Source organism: Diadema antillarum, unplaced genomic scaffold, assembly GCF_040938485.1.
Source record: "Diadema antillarum isolate AM-2024a unplaced genomic scaffold, OU_Dant_1.0 seq00001465_RagTag, whole genome shotgun sequence".
NCBI lineage: Eukaryota > Metazoa > Echinodermata > Echinoidea > Diadematoida > Diadematidae > Diadema > Diadema antillarum.
In genome coordinates this window covers 281,557-303,260 of record NW_027272205.1, presented here as the reverse complement: position 1 = coordinate 303,260, position 21,704 = coordinate 281,557, and the positions used below count along the sequence as shown (strand labels likewise).

Below are 21,704 nucleotides of genomic sequence, written 5' to 3'. Positions count from 1 at the left end.
TGCAAATTTGTTGTTTGCTTCAGTGATATTGGATTTGGTGAACCCATTAGATGGACTCAGAAGCATTATTCAATTCAATTCAATTCAATTCATTTATTTTCATACTTCTCATTTATGAACATTACAACAGAAACCAGACAAGTTCTTTTACCTTGTGAACAATGTGCAGAAAACAAACAATATACATGGTGATAACACAGTAATTACATGTAATGATAACTGGTCAAAATCGAAATCGAAATGGGGTTGATCAAAGAGAAGTATGACGGGACCTGCATGAAAGCTAGCTTGTTTGGCTGTAAGCCCCGAGTAATCAGTGTTTGTGAAAAAGAAACGGAGAACGGATAGAAGATAAGACCAGAATGATGATGTAAGGTTGCCAAATTTTATGTAATAAAAAAGAAGAAGAAAAAGAAGAAGAAGAAAAACAAACAAACTATACATTAATATGAACTTACTGTGACCGAGCCATCATTATTATACAGCCTACTTTGGTATATATACTATGAACTATTGTTGCATTAAAACTTTCACCAGGATATGATCAGTAAGACACAAAAAGTAACATGTACAACTATTAAGCCATTTGGTGCCTGCCGTCAAGCTCTGCATAGAAGGTTAGAGAGGGGTAGAGGGAAAGAGGAAGAGAGGGAAACGAAGTAGAATGTGGAATTGCTAATGATGAATTCAGAGAGCCCGATGGCAAGACCCTAAATGGAATCTGCAACGTGTTGACAAAATGTTTGATTGGACAATAACATACCACAGTATTACATAAGACATTACGACTGTTCAGTGTCTGCAAAATATGCACTCAATAAAAACTCTTTTAATTTACGTTTAAAGGAATATAAGGACGAGCAGCTTGTTATTTCGGGAGAGAGGTCATCCCAGTATCTAGGGCCCGTATACATTATCGTTTTTTTAGCGAAAATTGTTCGAGTACGTGGAAGGTGAAATGCGTCACTTTGGCGGGTAGGATAATTATGAATCAAATAGTTTTTTCTGAACATGCTAGTAAAAACACCCGGTAACTCGTTGGCAGAAAATTTGTACATAAATATGCCGACGTTGTAACTGAACAGATATGATATTTTCAGTATTTTATTTTTCAAAAATAAATCATTCGTGTGGGACAAATATCCGACATGGTTGATATTTCTGATGGCACGTTTTTGAATACGGAACAGTATATCAAGAAGATTTCTAGTTGCATTCCCCCACACAAGAATACCATAATTAAGGTACGGAGTAATCAAAGTAGAATAAAGATTAAGCAGAATTTGACTTGGAAAAACACTCTTAAGTTTATTAAGAACACCCGTATTTTTAGAAAGAATATTACTTAAATAACTAACGTGGGATTTCCAAGATAATTACTATCAATAAAAAGCCCTAAAAATGTTATACTACTGACTTGATTTAATTCAGTTTCATTAAACTTAATATGAAAAGGAAGGGTTTTAAGACTATTGCTAAAAAGCATACAATGAGTTTTATCAATATTAAGTGACAATTTGTTGGCGTATATCCAAGATTGCACAGATTTAAGTTCTTTATTCACTGTGTTAACAAGAGTATAAGGATCTCTGTGTGTAAAAAACAGATTGGAGTCGTCAGCAAAACATATAAAGGAAAGAATTGGCGAGGAACTAGGAAGATCGTTAATATACAAAATGAACAATAGTGGGCCTAGTAAGGAGCCCTGTGGAACACCACATGAAATTAACTTTAACTGAGAATCACGGCCATTTATACTCACAAATTGTTTTCTGTTTGATAAATAATCTCGAAACCAGTCCAAAGCCTTCCCACGTATACCATAATGTCGTAGCTTGTAAATCAAAATATCGTGGTCAATTGTGTCGAAGGCCTTCGAAAAATCAAGAAAAACTCCAATAGTGTGGGAGACATCATCTATAGCATGAGCAACTTTATGGATAAAAGTGAGTAAGGCATGGGTCGTACTGTGGTTTTTCCTAAAACCAAACTGGGAGTTACAGAAAACTTCACACTTTTCGAGAAATTTGTGTGTGCGCGTATATACCAACCTTTCAAGAAGTTTTGAAAATGAAGTTAACAAAGATATAGGGCGATAATTTGTCACAGATTCTTTTTGTCCTTTTTATGCCTCCGCCACGAAGTGGTGCCGGAGGCATTATGTTTTCGGGTTGTCCGTCCGTCCGTCCGTCTTTCCGTCCGTCCGTCCGTCCTTCCGTCCGTCCGTAATGAATTTTGTGGACAGGGTAACTACCAAAACCTTTTGAGGTATCCTAATGAAACTTGGCATGTATGTGTATTAGGGGGTGAAGTTGTGCCTATCAACTTTTGGGTGCACATGCTCAAGGTCAAAGGTCAAAAGGTCAAGGTCAAATGCTTAAAATTTTACTATTTCCCCCATATCTATGCAATGCCTGAAGATATTTTCTGGAAACTTAGTGTATACATGTACTACCCAATTAAGATTCTCTGGTGAAAGTTTGGGGTCATGAGGTCAAAAGGTCAAAGGTCAAAAGGTCAAATAAAATGTTAAATTTTCACTTTTTTCTCTGTATCTTGGAAATTGTTCAAGGTATCTTCATGGAACATAGTATATATATGCATCTACTGACTGGCAGTGGTTATCTAGGGAATTTAGGGTTCATGGGGTCAAAGGTCAGGGGTCAAAGGTCAAGGGCAATACTTCAAAATTTTACTATTTTCCTTATGTTTATGCAATGCCAGCAGGACTTTTTTTTTTAACTTGATGTATGCATGTATAACCCAATAGAGATTCTCTGGGATTTTTTTTTGCCAAGAAGGTCAAAGGTCAAAAGGTCAAAGATCAAGTGAAAGTGCTGAACTTAATTCTTTCTCCATATCTCGGAAGTGGCTCAAGTTATCTTGAAACTTAGAACATGCTGAATTTATGTATGTTCTGCCTGACAGTGATTCTCTTATAAATCAAAGGCCAGATGAAAATGATAACAATTTACTGTTCAATACAGAAATTGCGCTTTTTCTCCATACCTTGAAAATTACTCAGTGCATAAACTTATGAAATGGTCAAAGTCAAGTTAAAGTTCTTAAATCCCCAAATACATGCTCTCCTATTCATCCAATAAACATAGGTCAAGGAAGGTAAACATTCAATACATTTGTGACAAACATGTCATTTTAATATTTTGCCAATTTTGTGAAAATATAATCACACATTGTCCACATGTACTATAGACCTATTAGGAGAATCATGCATTATGGCGGAGGCATACCAGTCGCCATAGCGACATTTCTAGTTTAAAAATTGGTACTACTTTAGCTATTTTCATTTTTTGTGGAACTATGCCAGTAGATAACGATAGATTAAAAATGTGTGTTAATGGTATAACTATTTCATTAGTGATGTTTTTAAGGAGAAAATTGGTGATTCCATCACATCCAGAGCTTTTCTTAGTGTTCAAGTTTTGCACGATATCTTTGATTTCTTCTTCAATGACAGGTTCAAAAAAAAAGAGACTGCTGATTCTGGTCTTTTAGAAAGTAATAAAAATCAGTATTTGAATGCGGAATACTGCTGGCAAGATTAGGTCCTATGCTTACAAAGTATTCATTGAATACTTCTGCCACATCAGCTTCATCTTCAATGTACTTATCATTATTAATAATATGCCTAGGTGGTTCGATGTTATTTTTAGTGTTCAGCGCTTCATTTATCGCCTTTAGTGTTCAGCGCTTCATTTATCACATTAGAGGATGCATAAGTGCATTCCCCATCCTGTTTCATCCTAGATCTGTTTTTTTTTTTGTTCTCCTACTCTGTATTTTTTTCATGCTGTTTTGTCTTTTTTTTTTCTGTCATTTTTTTTTCTGTCATAGCCTGTCTCAGTGTGTTGTCTCCGTCCCATCTGCTTGTTTGTTTGTATGTCTCTTATTTCTTTCCAATGCTCTCTGTCTGTCTGTCTGTCTGTCTCTCTTTAATTTACGCCTCAGTCTTCTCTGATCGATTATTTCTCGATTTGGCTCGACTTCCTGTCTACGAGTCGGTTCTCTATGCACTCAATCTGCTAATTTGCGTGAATGCATAGTCCTGGATGCCATCTCTTCACTGTTTTCTTCTTCTGCAGCTTGCTTACTTCTTTTTGCTTCCCTCCTTTTTCCTGCTTTCATTCCTCATCCCCTCCTGACTTATTCCTCTCCATCATATCGTCGTCATCATCACCATCATTATCATAATCATCATCATTGTCATCATCTTCATCATCATTATCTTCATCATCAGTATTATCATCATCGTCATCATCATTATCATCATTATGATCTGTATCGTTATCTCCTCTTCCTGTTATTCCTTTCCCTCTTCCTCAACTCCCTTGATCCTTGGTACTCTTTCTGTTTTATCTCTTTTCTTTTGCTCCATTAAACTTTCCCATCTTAATACTTCTTTCCCGTTATCATCCCCCATTTTCTCTTGTTTTTCATTTCTTCCTTCCTTCATCCCTTCCTTGTTCTGCAATGAACTGTGATGTAGAAGTGTAGGAAATTAAATTCAATGCAACTCGTGCAAAGCTGATACAGGGAAACTCTTTTATAAAAGGGTAAACTCCATTATAACTTATAACAAGGTACCACTTTTACTGAGTTGAATTCAGCAGTCACAATTTTTTTAAAGGGATGGCATAGTTTTGGTTGAGATGTGGGATTCAGATTTTAACTTATTTGCAAGACACTTAAAAATCACTAATGAATTACTTAAGAGCATGCAATTCTAAGAGGGATTCAAAGTTTATTTGATAAAAATCTGTTTTTAAATGGCCGAGATATCCAAAAACAAAGTACAACAAAGCAGTCCTAAGAAAAAGTAGTTCACACCTTTAATTAGGACCTCTTTGTTTCTGAATATCTAAGCCATTGTAGCACAAATTTTTCATCAGATAATCTCTGAATTCCTCATAAAATTGTATGCTGTTCCATATTTCATGAGAGGTTTCTCATTATTGCACAAAAAAGCTGGAAACCTGATAGCCTATCTCAACCAAAACTGTATGATCCCTTTAAGTACATTAACAATGTGGTAACTAGCTGCAATGAAGCATAACCAGCAGTCTTGGCAACCTGGTTATAACTGTAAATGGGGTTTCCCTATATATGACATTGAAAATGCAAGTACAGTTGAACCTCTCTTATCCGGCCTCCCTTTATCCGAATCTCTCTATTATACGGACGCAGTCTCGCCATGATTTTTCTTTAAAATAATTACGGGAGGAAAGGGGGATTCCCAACTCCTTGAGAACTCCTACACAAACACGCATGAATTACATATTACTTCCAACATTACATCAAATTTCCTTCCACATTGCTTACCTTCAGACATTTTAACATCCCCAAACATCCCAAATCATCCCCAAACATCCCAAATCATCGCAAAAACATGGACAGATTATGCGCTCGAGTCCTCTCATATCGCATTGCCACATAAATAGGTCCATACACAGCCGGCGATATGACTAGATAGACATGCATTGTTTCGAGTCATTGGCTGAGCAGCGAATGATATTGAACACTCAAAAATTGTTCACACACAGTACACACACAAAGAGAGAGAGTGTGGGGAAGAGAGCAACCCAATCGAAATGCGCTATCACTTTTTACCTTGGGCCCGGTACGGTATTAGATAATGTAGCTGTCTGTTACTGAGTGTAACAATGAAAAGGTTGCAGTATACACATTACTACATGTGGTACTACAATGGGCTACATCAGTATATGTGTATGTATATGTATTGAGTGCATAGGGACATTATCACTATGTGTTATGCGCTATATAAGCACTGTCAATTATTATTATTATTATATGTACATGTATAAAGCATTGAGTCTCCCGTATCTGGCCAAATCCCTTATCCGGATGAGCCCCGGTCCCGACTTGTCCGGATACAAGAGGTTCAACTGTATATCATACTTGCCAACTCTACCGCATTTGGCGGTAGACTACCGCTTTTGAAAGATTTCAGTAGCATTCAAGCTAGCACTGCTCGCATAGGCATCCTGGATTCTACCGCTTTCTCAAATGAAAATGTTGGCAAGTATGGTATATGCAGCAGCTTATATCATTACCTACCATTTCCCCATGCAGGTCGGGCTCCTCTTCACTACTCAGCCTCCAATGGTTACCTGAAAACAGTGAAGTGGCTGGTGGAGGAGGGGGATGCCACGCCCTGTCTGGAGACCAAGAAGGGTCACACAGCGCGACTCTTTGCCAAGAAGCACGGTCACAGCAAAGTGGCCGTTTACCTCGCAGAGGTCGGTGAGTATATGAGAGTAACTATCGAGGCTCCCTTTCTACCTTCTCAGGTTTGTGTTTGTTGAAATAGAGGTATTCAGCAATATTAGAGAATAGCACTATGAAAGGACAGGGCACAATATGGTTGGAATTAGAACATTTCTCTAATCTCAAATGTTGGTTGACTTTTGCACATGTATGTATTTTATGAAAGAGGTGATTACAGCCTCTAGGTGCTGTCTAAAATCTACTGAAGATAACTTATTTTCATAAAATGTATTCTACACCTGTATACTGCATTTTGTGTTATTTCTGTGAAAAGAACCCAATGTAAATATTGGAAAAGATTGCTGCCCTCCATGAAGACATAACCAAAACAAGAGAGAAAATTCACAGTGAAATTAATTCCTAACTGTAAATCATTTTGATATTGTTTTGTCACACACACACACACACACACACACACATATACTCGATACTGTTATAATCATCATATGTAATCATCATATGTTACGTACTCTGCACCTGGTATGTGATATATTTCCCCGTCTCTCTGTAAACTCATATCGTACTGATAACGTGTCAAGTCATCGTTGTTATGTACAAAATTATGTTATGTTTTCATATTTGTAATTTACATAATGCTGTAAAATGTCATACAGAATCAAAGTTATAAGTTCAATCATTATCATTATATGTTCAAGGTTGTATATATGGTACTCATACTGTTGTCTGTTGTTATGTACAAAGTTATGTTTTTATAAATCAAAAACACAAGTTCAAGTTTAAAATCTACCATCCCACTTTCAAGTATTAGTCCATTACCCCCTGGAGCCTCATGGAATGCATTCCAAGTCAACATGTGTCTGAGAATCCTAAAGTGAATGGAAAAGTGAATGATTAAAATCTGTCTTTAGGCCTAAACACCATTAGACAAAAGAGTAGCACAGCATTCCAAGCTACCAGTATCCAAAGCAGTGCGGAGTGAACCATCATAATAACTTTCCAAATAATAGCATGATAGACCCTGCCTTCATTAGCATATAATCTCTGATGCCTTTAACATAATTTTGTGATGACCTACTCACTAATTTGGAACTCTCTTCCTTCTGTTTTATAGTCTATGTACTCTTAAAGCTGTAAAGACAATTGCTGCTCTCTGGATATTAGTGATCTTATAATTTCATTGTAATTGTATTGTATATGAAATTCCCTCATGGAAACATCACCGTTCTGAATTTATTGCGTGATGTTATGTAACCAACCATGACCTGTAACTGTTCACCTGTACCTCGGTGAGAAAATACTTTGCCATGCTTTGCTATTCAGTGATCCAGGTGATCTAACTTTGTGTATTAGCGAAAGCAGACAGACCTCTCCTCTCTTCTTTCTTCTATCCTATCTCTATGCAAGTCATCCCTCCATCCTATTTTCCTATATGTTATGTATTATGCAGGAGGGCTGCATGCAAATCAAGCAATGCATAAGCTGTAGCCCTTCTGCGTTATTCACTGCATCGCTGATATGTTTTGTTGTACATTGTAAAGGTGATGAAGAAACTTACTTTGTTAACAATTAATGTTTATGTATATACTGTATGGCACCAACAATGTATATAATGTGTATGTATCTGCATGAGCAATGATATAATGCAGAAACCAATCAAATCAAATCAGAAAAAAAAAATTGTATGGTATGATGTGCCTACAGGTGTAAAGACATTGAATGTGGGTAGTTGAAATGCTGTATGGAGATAGGGGCAAATTTTCTCTGTTTCTCATCTGACTTCCCAGCCTGAGGATTTTCCAGCATGTGTGTTACTGAAACGTAGCTAAAGGCAATATCAAGAAGACACGTACAGCCTTCTGGCAGTTTCCAAGTCAAGTTCTTTATGTAACCTGTATTCCATTAGCAAATTGCACGACAATCGAACATGTATGCATGTCATATGTATGAATTATATTAAAAAAAAAGAACAACTCCAGAACACTTTATCTGCTCTTAAAATATTGTCTGCTGGACATATTCTAATTCTGTTGCTAGATGGTGAACAGCTACAACAACAACAACCACAAAACCCTTATTCACATGCATTTCTCGACTTTGAAATTCTCTTTATGAAGATATCAAGATATACACCACACACACAAAAAAGAAAAGAAAAGTGAAAACTTTGGGAAGTAATGGGTCAGGGATGTAAGCGTTTGCCAGGTCATGTTAACCAAGGTTATTATAACTTCGTTATGTGACTGTCAAACAGTAGGCAGAATGTGTGCAAGTACTGGGAAAGCTGTTGCAGATATTTTTGAGAATGAAGAGGTCACAGACATTTTCGCGAGATGTTGTATTCGTGATTTGAGACCGAGGCTATTGTAAGTGCACTAATGCCTGCCTGTAAATTAGATATGATCAACAGAATCAGGTAGTGCTATTTTTGCGTGTTGTGAAATTTGCGGCACAATAGTGATTCACAAAATATGTGCAAATAACAGCTTTTAGAGTATTGAGTTTTAAGAGGAAGAGATAGATAGAAGTCGGTGGGACATTTCATATCACTCCATGATTTAAACTAGTCTGCCACATTTCTCCTGAAATATTTTTCCAGATAGTGTTTAGCTCTCATATACTTGGTTTAATGTCACTGAAGCTGTAAATGCTAGTTCCCTTTAAGATTCCATACGAACGTGACTTCCTCGGCAAAGAGTTGTCATTGCTCCAGCCCCGAGGTCTCTGTAAAAGGGAGGAAAAACAGCAATCTTCTGACCACATATTCTCCATTCTATTTAAGGTTGATGTAAAATTGGTGGAATTGTTTGTCTCCTGCATGCCATAATGAAAAGAGAGGACAGTTGCTGTTGAGGAATTCATTGATTTCTGGACTCACTGAATATCCTTGAATTCTTTCTTTAATTAACGTACAGTGAATCGCAGTAATTGCATTAAATCTGTTAAATCAGATCGTCATTATTTTTACTTCAAACAGGGTGAACTTGAGATTCAAAAAGAGATGTTGGTGATATTGTCTCTCGACGTATTACTGTTTCAATCTGTTATGGGCTGATAGAATGTACAATGCAGCTTTTGCATCAAAATTGGACCTTCCCCCTCCCCCCCCCCCCCCCAAAAAAAAAAAAAAAAAAATGGAATGTTTTGATGCCGGGGAGTGTTGGTTATGACAGATGCAAGATGAGACCATTTTTTTTTTTTTTTTTTGGGGGGGGGGGGGAGGGTCTCTTTTCGACCATAGCTGTTTCACCATAGAATTATACCAAACTCATCATATATTTCACTTGAATGAATACAGGAGTTCCCAATGAAAACTTAATGAGCTTCATGAAAACTTGAATATATATTCATGTCCTGACAAGATGAAATAATAGCGTTTCAGGTTTGGGAATTATTTTGACCCATCGGCATGCATGAAATTCAGCAGTATCTTCTAGATTGCTCTTTGGAATATTATTGACTTTGATGTGAAAATGTTGGCAGCCCTGGAATATAGTTGTTAAACTGAAACCTTTATGAACAGTACTTTCACCAATGTTTACATGGATTTTAGATGAGATATCTCAAAGTAGAATAATCTTCCAAATTTTAATGAGTGGCAGATCAGTGATTTGAATGTGTCATAACATCATACAAAGAGAGCCACATTCTATGAAACAAAGTAAGGATGTAAGTAGTTTGATACTGGTAAGCTGATGATGACATGTTGGGGAAATGTTTAGCTGCATCACGTTCAAACCTTGTTTGTGTTTGAAGGGAATGGTTTCAGCTTATAAAGCTAGGTCAACCACTCCCTCCGGTAGGATTTACTTCCCCATCAATGCTAATGCGGTTAATGGTATGTCTCACAGCTAACAAGTTTACGCAGATCAGGGCGTGGATTTATACTGCTGCACGAAGCATGGCGATTTATATTGAACCATCTTACTTTTGCAGACTCTCCTCTAATGCCTTCTGGCCGTGATGTTTGCTGCTGTAAGGTAATAACATGGAGGGGCCACAAAGTGTTTTGTAGTAGTGGGGTGGGAAGAGATGGGTACTGTAGACAGATTGGGGGGGGGGGGCACAGAGAGGGAGGGGTGTCAAGGGTCATAATTCATGGGTGGAACTCTTGGAGAATTGTGTTTTGATTTTCTCATTACTTTTGTGTTTGTGGGGTGGGATTGGGGTGGGGGGGGATGGGAAAGAGAATTTAACCCCCTCCCCCTTCATGTGGTTCTCTGGTCCCCAATTTGTAGTGATGATTCCAATCCTGCAATGTTCATTAGCATCTGCCAGAAACATGGACTTATGTGCACATGATCTCAGTGGCATGTTGAAATTGTGGTCATGGAAAGGTTACAAGAATCACATACATTTCTGTGGACATGGTATATTGCAATTTATTAGTCAGTAATCTAATAACTCTCTTAGCCCTAAATCTCCAAATTTTTCCACAACCTCCTGCCAAAAAGAAAATATATTTGTTGTCACTTTATCTACACTTCTTTGCAATTTTTTGTCAAAAGGTGACAAATGATTATAACCAGAGGAAAATCACTTCTTAAATTTGCCTTACCAAGCATTTTATCAGAAAAGAGTGAATCATGCAACATAACATGATACATATTTCCAAACAGCAAACCCTGAAATCTTATTATAGAATAAAATGAACAGTCTTGAAACTAGCCTAGCTTAATATCTACCTCAGATGTGAACATAGAGTTGAGCCCGGTGCGCCTCCCCCTTAATTTCTAAAGCGAAAAACATAGCTACAATGGCAGTTGTTGGACTCTAGAATGTCAAAATTTTCAAGCTCGCTCGCTTCGCTCCCTCGCATTGAATCGTTATGCCATTCTTCTAATGTTGCTGACAGTAATTGCCAGTAGTTGCGCCCGATGCCCCCACCCCTTAATTTCCAAAGCGAAAGATAAATATAGCTACAAACGGGAGTTTGGGGACTGTAAAATGTCAAAATTTTCAAGCTCGCTCGCTTCGCTCGCTCGCATTTTATCGTTATGCCACTCTCCTAATGTTGCTGCCAGTAATTGCCAGCATGCAGTTGCGTCCGATGCCCCCCCCCCCCTTAATTTCCAAAGCGAAAGATATAGCTACAAACGGGAGTTTGGGGACTGTAGAATGTCAAAATTCTCAAGCTCGCTCGCTTTGCTCGCTCGCATTGAATCGTTATGCCATTCTCCTAATGTTGCTGCCAGTAACTGCCAGCAGTTGCGCCCGATGCGCCGCCCCATTAATTTCCAAAGTGAAAGATAAAGCTACAAACCCCAGTTTTGGGACTGTAGAATGTCAAAATTTTCAAGCTTGCTCGCTTCGCTCGCTCGCATTGAATCGTTATGCCATTCTCCTAATGTTGCTGCCAATAATTGCCAGCAGTTGTGCCCGATGCGCCCCCATTTATTTCAAAGCGAAATATATAGCTACAATTAAAACTCCAGTTTTGGAACTGTAGAATATCAAAATTTTCAAGCTCGCTCGCTTCGCTCGCTCGCATTTTATTGTTATGCCATTCACCTTATGTTGCTGACAGTATATAATTTGTCGATCGTTTCACACCGTCATTCCATAATCCATGTAAGGAAAACTTACAATGTTCCTCAATGACTGCGTTATTGAATGTATCACATTCCGTAATGTATTGTAGTCCCATTATTGCTCACGCACACACGCACAAGCATACAGACCGTCAAAATTACTTTATGGTTCCCCCCATGTTTCGACCCACTGTACGCCACTTTACATATATATATATATGTACATATATATATACATATATATATGTATATATATATATATATATATATATATATATAATAGATGTGTGTGCGTGTGTGTGTGTGTGTGTGTATGTGTATATTGTGTAACATATGCATGGTCTAATCTTGAGCCCCCTCCAATGTTTGCCCCCCCAATCCAAAACTGCTTCCGGCGCGCCTGGATGTGAACATAGCACACTTACTGTAAAAGTGGAAATTTTCGCGGTGTTGGAATTTTCGCGTTGTTGAAATTTTCGCGCATTTCGCGCAACCAGAAACTACCGCGAAAATAAAATCACGCAAATTGCGTGCCATACGTTCCTGTGCGTGATGTCTTGATTCCACGGAATTAAAAACACGCGAAACTCTTCTGACCTGGCCAAGCGCGAAAAATATCCACTTTTACAGTATATCAGGGAGTGGCACCTCCCTGCTTATATAGACTGCACTGTTGTACGTAATGATGTTGCTTTGTAAGTTTTTTTTTTTCCTCCAAAAGACATTACACATTCTGTCATATCAAAAGCTCCTACTTTGCTGCTGCTCAGAGATAATCTTCTTTTTTTTTGACAAGCCATTTTCAAATATTTCATTGTCTTTTTATTCAAAAAATGGCTGCAAACTCTTTTATAAAAATTGACATTGATGATACTCCTCATCTCTAGTGTTTCATACACAGACAAAAGACTTTGGACATTTTTAATTTTCATTTGACAAAGTATAAAAAAAAAAGATTTATGAAAATGTCTTTGGTCAATGAGATGGAACTGTTGAGAGTTTGTTGTCTCAGTGTATCTTGGGCAATCTCTTTTTTATATATATATACATAATCTCAAAAAAATGTCAGGGGAAATGTCACAGACCTGTTTAAATCATGGTACAGTCCACTCCCGTCATAACGAACATGGTTATAACGAAATTCCTACAACGAAGTAAAAATTCGGGTCACAGCGTTACCCACTCTATATAAATTTTTTTTTTTTGTTCGGTTATGAAATTTTGACATAACAAATGAAAACTGCTGGTCCCGAGGACTTTGTAATAACGGGAGTCCACTGTATGATATCAAATTTCCCGTTGCTATCTCTTTTTTTTAAGTGCATGGCTGTAGACTAATCTCACTCAAAAAGATTTTATTTTGTCCTTATTTTTTTCTCTCTTTTCTTTCTTCCTTCTCATCCGCAGAGAGCAAGTTATCTGGACATCCCTGGCTTGGAGGCATGCTACAGTCCTAGCCATCGATGCACAATGCATCGCACCTTCTTGCCTTACTGTGATATATGTATGGAGTCGACACATCACACAGCCGTCCATATTTTTTTTTTTTGTAACACTATACAGAGCCGTAAACTTTCATGATATGGCTTGACACAAAGTAAAGTGGTGGTCTATTGCAGAGTATTCGTTTGCACTTCACCAATGTTACAAAGTGATGATCAGTTTCTTGAATCATGTTGCTTTACTATTCCATCTTGGTAGTATCTTTTCTTACTTCTCATATTTTCTCTTCTCCTTCATCCTATACTCAATGCAATTTCATATGTGCCAGCATAATTAGATTATTACCTCCGCCAAGGGAGGAGGTTATGTTTTCGCGGTCGTTTGTTTGTTTGTTAGTTAGTTAGTTAGTTAGTTACTATAGTTAGTTTGTCCGTGTGCAAAATAGCTCAAAAAGTAGTCAATGGATTTGGATGAAACTTGCAGGAAAGGTTTAGAATGATACAAGTAACAGATGGTTAAATTTTGGTAATGAACCGAGAATTTTGGGGGAATTTATGAAGGATTTTTGATATTTTGGCAGGTAGGGTCAAAGAACTTGGGGGTTCAGGCTGCACGTATTTGAGGTTTGCATGCGCGCACTAAAGTGCATGCTCTAGTTTCTGCTAGGGCCAGGCGCGCCGTGCAGCTGAGGGTTTATGACGTAACAAAGGCTTCTATATTGGGAAATCGGGCGACTTTCAGCACACAATGCTATAAGTATGTATGGGTGGAAATCACTGAATTTTCTATGGGAGAACAAGATCAGTGGTGGAAATGAGCTGCATTCTTGGCGAAGGTCTGTGCTCTCAGAGTGCTTCTCTAGTTGCTTAATAAATTAGCTACACTATACATTTCTGTTACCCCAGCTATGATGGAAATGTGATTATGTCTATATGTTTGTGCTTCTTCTTTTGCCTTCATATACTGTTGAACATAGTTTGATGTTTTGCAAAATCTTGATTTTGCCGATTTGACAAGCCAAGAGTATTGTGCAAAGTATTTAACCATGATAGTTTTAACAATATATTCCAGAAATTTCAGTATTAAAATTCAAGTGCGTGAAGGCCATTTGATATATCTGTAAGTATGGTAACAAACAGGTATTTGGTTTTTCACTTACATAACACAAAGAAACCAGTTTCTTATTTCTGAAAGTCAATACATGAGGTTATGAATGTGTTTCAATTTTAATATGTCCACTTCTATTCTTTGTGGCCGATGATGACCATTTTAATAGTTATTACTTCAGTTGGTTCTCAAAGTGCAAATCCAAACCACTCTCCCAATGCCTTCAGTAAAAGTTCACACTTGATAACATATGGTTTCGTCAAAATTGGTCAGAAAATGATAAAATGTTATGGAATGCTAAAGTTTCTCCGGTTTTCACTTCTCAGTAATCTTAGTTGCAACCATACACTGTATAGGGCAGAGGTGATGATATTATCTCACAAAATGTCCTGTTGAACTGCACACAAAACTTTGCTAAATTTCCTTTCTGACATTGTAAAATTCAAAATAAGATGTAAAATTGAAATTTAGATGTATCGGTTTTTAGATTAGTAATCCTGTAATGACTTAGTAATGGATGAATTAAGATGCAAGAGTATACTTTATTGTCTGATAATACAGAAAATCACCTTCCACTGGTGTACTGAAAAAAAAAATATAAAACATACAAATAGATAATGCTGGGCCCTGTTGAATAAAATTGAGATCAACTATAAGTCAGAAAATCAAACATAAGTCTGTGAATACTTGGGTATGATTGGCCAATACCTGACTTATGTTTGATTGCATCTGTTTATGCAACAGGGTCCTGGGCCGAATAGTGTTATTCGTAAGAGCCACATCTGTAAATTACTGCTTTGGTTTGAGATAATGTAATCAACTCGTAATCCACCCTTAAATTGTTTCAGGATATATTATGTGATGAAAATTATGTTTTGGTCAATAATCTTTGTAACTGCATCCTTTTCCCCATAAAAGTTATTGCTATAGGTTATTGCACCATAAGAAAATGTGAAAGATGAACAAATGTTCTTTTTTATTTCATATCAAAAGGAAGGAAATTAAGTGGAAATTTGTGGTTAGGTCAATTAAAGACTTGTGAGGCCGTGGTATCATTGGCTTTAATTCACTTTGATCTAAATATGAAATAGAACCACATATAACAAGCAAAATATTTGCATGTGTGTTTTTTTTAATCTTTTTTGTGCTATATTTTCATGTTGTGCGAAATATGTGAAAATGTCTACTTCCTTAGTATGTGGTAGCTACTGATCTCACTGTCTTGTGATGAAATATGAAATTGTAAGGTTACTTTATTTTTTTATGTTTTTGGTCCAATTTAATTGAAATAGTCATTTTTGTTTGCTTGTACATTATGTAGTAAAAGCAGCTTTAACTTGGTGTGAAATCAGACTTTGAGAATATGTCAGAGAATCAAGTTTGAGTAAAACGTTATAAAAGAATCAGAATTTACTGGACAATCTGATATAGAATACATTGCTTGGTTGTGAATGACCTGTTGATAAGCTATACTGTCCATACTGTTTCTATGGGGATGTTATTTTCTTGTGCACTGGCCCAGTCTATTGTCTGCTATGTCTTTAAATAGTTGGCTTGTAATGGAAGACATAATCACTTTATTATTCAGCTGTATTCAGTTGGCTTTCATCAGAGGATTATAGAGATTTAGAATCGCTTTCATGCGACTAAGTAGTCTGTGCTGGGAATATTGAAAAACATGCTAGCGTGGAAGGTTTTATATGGATTCAAAAATATCTTTTATTCATGCGGTGTGTTAAAGGCCACTCGAGCCCCTGGCTTTGCAGACATGCAAAGCACCATGTCAAATCCTTACAGGGTTTGAGCCACAAGTCTTCTAATATTTCTGTCCCTTGAGGTATTCTTTAATGAACTTCCTCGCTCTAGCAGAGAATCAGGCATCATAATAAGCAGGCAAAAAGTGAAAACAAACATGTTATTGCTGTGGAGTTAAACGACAATCTTTTTTTAACCCAGTGAGGACGGACTGCATTTGCTACAACATGCATTTCCCATAGACATCTGCGCAAGTATACTCAGGACTCGTCCTCAACGGGTTACACATCTGAGTAAATCTGGCTTTTGACAGGTGCCACATGTTCATTAGTACAGTGAGACACCATTAAACAGAAATATTATCTCCATGTGAAGTTTAACTTTATGATAAAAGAAAGTAAAACAGACAGAACAGTGAAAGTTATTCTAAACTCAGACAATATGCAAGAAAGATGTTTTTTAACATGTATTAAGGATATTTTTATGACAGTCCCTTCCATCCTATGCAAAGAGGTAAGGCGATGACTTGCACATATATTATACTAAATGTTGCATTTAGGCATGAATTCAAACTTTCATTGTTTGATTTCCATGAAATTTTTACTGCTATCTGTGATTAGACAATTTTATGGGGAGATTTGCAATTATTGTAAATTGCAAGAAGTCCAGTTGCCGTGACAACATGAAGGAAGCAAGCATTCAGTCGCAGGTATTCAAGCTGTTGTTGCTGCAGTAACTGCATTTACTGCAAATTGCAATGAGTGTCGACCTCTCTAGTGAATGGGCCCTAGGGGCTAAAGCTTATCAGTGCAGAGTATTGTATTCTGACGCGTGAAATTGTGTTAAGCTGACATGTTCTCATTAGCTTGTTGCCTTATTCTGACAAGAGAGTGACAGGTTCCGCAGAGTGACACTCTCCTTTCATTAAAGGCATTGTACAGTTTCGGTTGAGACCTAACTTCAGATTTCTAGCATTTTTGGGTGAGATAATGAGAAACTTTCTATGAAATATGAAAGAGCATGTAATTTTGAGAGGAATTCAGCATTTATTTGATGAAAATTGGTTTTGAAATGGCTGAGATATCCCAAAAAGAGAGATCCTAATAAAAGGTGGGACCCAGCTTTTATTACAATCGCTTTGTTTTACTCTGTTTTTTGGTGCCTCAGCCATACCAAAACCGATTTTCATCAAATGAACTTTGAATTTCTCCTAGAATAGTATCCTCTGTACTATTTCATAAGTGGTTTCCTGGTATCTCGAAAAAAGTGAAAAGCCAAATTCTCATCTCCACCAATACTGAACTATTCCTTTAAAGCAGCGAAAAACAATAATATGCTGGTTGTCTAGAAGATTCAACCTGAGCAGACTGTCAACAAGAGCAGTTTGGATAGAGCAGCAACATGCTCGTAAACTGAAAGATTCTGCTAATGCTCATCAACAGTAGCGTCAATATATAGAACAACCGCATGCTCATTAACTCGACGGTCCAACAAATGCAGACTTACAACCAGAAATGCATGCTTGTTAACTAAAAGCTTCAACAAGGGCACAGTTAAAGCATCCTACTAAAGCAACATGATTGTGAGCGAGAAACAAAAAATGCTGAAAGCTACTGTTACATCGTAGCAAAGACTGTAGAGCAACAAAAACTGGTTGGTGCTCATGAATAAACATGAGCGGAGGGAGCAGATGTGACTGGCAAATGAGCACGGCAGCTCCAGCAGTGTCCACTGTGGAGAGATGAGATGTGATGGAGGGGTGTGGGACGATGGAGGAAGAAAACAGTCTCTAATGAGCTGGCTGTGGTAGGAACTAATTGGTCCAGAGGGTGCCACCGCTGAAACCTAGGATTTTGCATCCCTGGTATTAACGAGACCCTCGGTGTCAGATCGAGTGGCCTACAAACTTGGGAGGAAGACAGAGGTGGGCAAAGTATAGGAGCACAACTGTTATCCAAAGTCTTGATATTGCTCTATACAGAATTTGATGAAGATGAAAAGAGACTATACATTATTTATGGAGGGTCTTTTTGGACATTCTGTGTCATCCTCGTGGTTAGCGCATTTCTCTTCTTTGGAGAACAGTGTGTGAGCTAATTGTCTAAAGCTTCTTCTTGATTTAGTTTTGTGTGCTTGACAGTGGCCTCTGAGACACTGCTTTTATTTCTCAGTAGTGTCAGGTGAGATTTAGTTTTATATACCTCATATATAGAATCCTCTCGTCTGATTGGTTAAAAGGGGAGTCATGAAAATAGCTGTGCCCCATTGTTGATCAAAATGACGTCATGATTTACTGTGCCCGGGGCACAGTTGATTAACTATGCCCTGTATTGTAAATACGTTTGGAGACAGTCGCAAACCCGTACACATAGATCACTCATATAAGTACGCACCAATGATACGACTGCCGCGCTGTCGATCAGCGTTGATTACAAATGCTACGGTATCTATATTTCGGAATATCTATTTTCGGTATATAAAACAAATAATGACAGCTTGATATTCGGGGCACAGTTAAAATTATGTAGGTCCTCGGTGATGTGAAAACCATAACTATGCCCTCAGCTTCACTTCGGGCATAGTTATGGTTTTCACATAATGGGCCCGTAATTTTAACTGTGCCCCTCATAGCAGTCATTATTTGTATACTATTCTTCACAAGGTGCCTGCGTAAGTCATACCAGTTTACATTTCAGAGTCTGACCTACCAAGTCGAAATGTATTTAGTATACACCAGACTGCACAATTTACAGCTATAAAAATGTACACCCCTCACACCACATCCTCCCCACTGGCTTATAATTGCTTCGCTCATTTGCGGTCGTGTAATCTCACGCCTAGCTGCTCTCTGCAGAGTATTCACCAAGTTTGGGGGGGGGGGGGGTGAGAATGAATACATCATGGATAGCTTGGTGTATTAGCTTCATGGAGAAGAAGTTGTGAAAGAGTTGATTGTGATCTGATGGGTCCTGTGGCATAAAAAGGTGAAATCAAACATAAATCAGAAAATCAAACATAAGGCAGGCATCAGCCAATCACAATTGAGTACCGGTATTCAGAGACTTTGTTTGATTTTCTGACTTGTGTTTCATCCCAATTTCCTGAGGCTCAAGGCAGGCATAGATATATGCACAGTGTACCCACACATGCTGCTGCTGATGCCATTAGTATAAAGGCAGACTTACGATGACTGTCTTCATATGCTTGAAGTACAGTTTTGCTTTGCTATTCAAAACTGCAATACATGCGTATGTATTCATTAGCCCAACCAGACGCTGTGCAAAGCACGGTGTCTCCGTGCGCCATTAGCGATACTTGTGTACAGCGACAGGGCTGTGTATAGTTATGTATTCATAAGAGTAACAAAAGTGCTGTGTTATTTAATCTTTCAATGCTTTATGTTTTGCCATATATTTGTCATTGCATTTGGAGGAAAAAGTGCAGATTTCAAATTACTCTTGCTCTAAAACAAAAAAGGTGCTAATCAGTGATATAAGGTGCTTGGACAAAAAGAAACAAAGTGAGATAAAGTATCTAGCATACTTGTCAGGAGTATTCTCATCAGCATGTATTAGGCAGGGGATGTTCTAAGTGTCAGTAGCTCACTACACTCTACAAATAAGGTGATGAAAAGATTTCTCTGGTTAGATCTACTACCCGTGATGTAATGAAATGCTGGTGTAAGAAAGTCTTCATCTCTCACTTCAAGATGCCGATATGGAATATAATGAGTATATCAATTAGCATGTCAGGTCCAATTTCTCGTCAGATTCAGTGATACCAGTACTTGTATCATAAGAGTCTACATGTGTGCAGCTATCTTTGGAACAACCTTTCCCTTGCCCATCATAGTTGTCAAGTCTCTTTATTCTTCAAGAGGCTAGCTCCTTGAAAGATTGGGGAAAATATCTTCATGTTCTGGCAAGAGCAGTTAAAAAGACATCCCTAGTATGGACATTATTTTCGTCAGTTGAGATGAAAAAAACAACAACAACAAAATAAACACAAACAAACACAATATATATTCCTGGTAACTCTTTTGGCACTACCCTAAAATGATGTTGGAACGTTGGCAGCCCTGCTTTGGCTCGATTCATGAGAGGAATAGCTTTTTTCAACTCATTGACAAATTGCCCTACATTGACCTTCATAGGTTCGAATTCTGCCCAAGTATGTATCATGCCCATTATTTTTTTTTTTTTATCATGGCTGCTGCTTTGAACACAGTGACTGATTAATTTGTGCTTATATACGTCAATGTACGGCAATTTGTCAATCAGTTGTGACAACGGCTACTCAACACAATAATGTCATTAATTTGAAGATTAGCTTTGTCTAGCAGTGGCCTGTCAGAAATATTGATATCTGCGATGTAGGAATCTTGGTATATGGATTATAGTCTGTCCTAACCTGATTAAAAACAGACTGAGAAAGATATGTAACATCACCCTCTTACTTGCGAACCATTTAGTGCTTACTAAGATTGTTTTTGAAAGCATTGTACAGTATACTGTATGTCTAGATTCATTGCAGCAAAGTATTATGAATTGATGTCTCGCCACATATTTTCTCTTTGAAGTGTAAATAAACATTGGTATATTTATGCATTCCATGTTTTTTTAGTCTTTCATATTGATTTTTGTTATATGATTATGCAGTAAAATTATAGTAATTGCATTATGATAAATGATTGATTTTATAATTGGCCTCGAGATTGCTCGAGGTATTGAGATTGAGATACAACATGGTTGTACATATCATCACATGAAGACTGTATTGATCAACATTCTGTCATGTTATCTCCTCTCGCTCTCTCTCCCCTTCTCTCCTCATCTCTCCCTCTCTTTCCTCTCTCTTCTGCTCTCTCTCTCTCCCTCTTTCTCTCTGCTTTCCAGCATCTATGGAATATTTGTTTTTCTCAGAAGGTGAAAGGATCGCTAATCAGATTGGGTAGAGATAATTTGAAATGGACGTGAAACAACAATAGTGTGGATCCTTGCATCGAAACTTCATCTGCCATACCCCCCCCCCCCTCCTCCTCCTCCCCCCCCCCCCCCATACAATAGTGAATTGTGTCTCTCTAAGACATGGAGAGCAAGAAGCCTGCTTACATATATCTCCTTGACAAACCAGAAAAGATTCATCTTCAAAACCGCACCTATCTACATGTCCTTCAGTAAAGCCAATTTACAGGCATGGAGACGGTTACCATGGCAACCTTTCATTCTTTTTTTGCTCATGGCAACCTTTCATTCTTTTTTTTGCTAACCTCAAGGACACTCTGTGCAAAGATTGCAGAAAATGGAAGGGTCTTCCTTCCTCCCAACAGCTGGATCACCAGCTAAACATCCCTTTCACGTTTGCACATTGATTTTGTTTCCCCTTCTATTGTGATTATTCTGTTGTTGCTGCTGTTGACAATGGAGCATGGAAAACATAAGATCTATTAAAATGCTTTCTATATTCAGACACTTTGTCATAACTAAATGCATATGTGGGTAGCAAGTGGTCGTGTGTGAGAATGGAGTGCAAGCAGGCATGATGGGGTGATGAAACAAAGTTTCACAGAATTTAGGTCTGTGAAGTTAGCAGAAAAGCCTCAGG

General features: G+C 37.7%; 1 protein-coding gene across 1 annotated transcript in view; it reads left to right on the top strand.

The window, feature by feature from the left end:
* LOC139709733 (uncharacterized) overlaps nt 1-13,307 on the top strand; it is a 42,686-nt gene extending 29,379 nt beyond the window's left edge. Inside the window, exons 4-5 of the mRNA XM_071621689.1 lie at nt 6,112-6,282; nt 13,203-13,307. Of these exons, the coding sequence (XP_071477790.1) occupies nt 6,112-6,282; nt 13,203-13,252 (221 nt within the window). The 3' untranslated portion in view covers nt 13,253-13,307. The remainder of the gene's footprint in view (nt 1-6,111; nt 6,283-13,202) is intronic.
* Nucleotides 13,308-21,704: the final 8,397 nt, after the last annotated feature.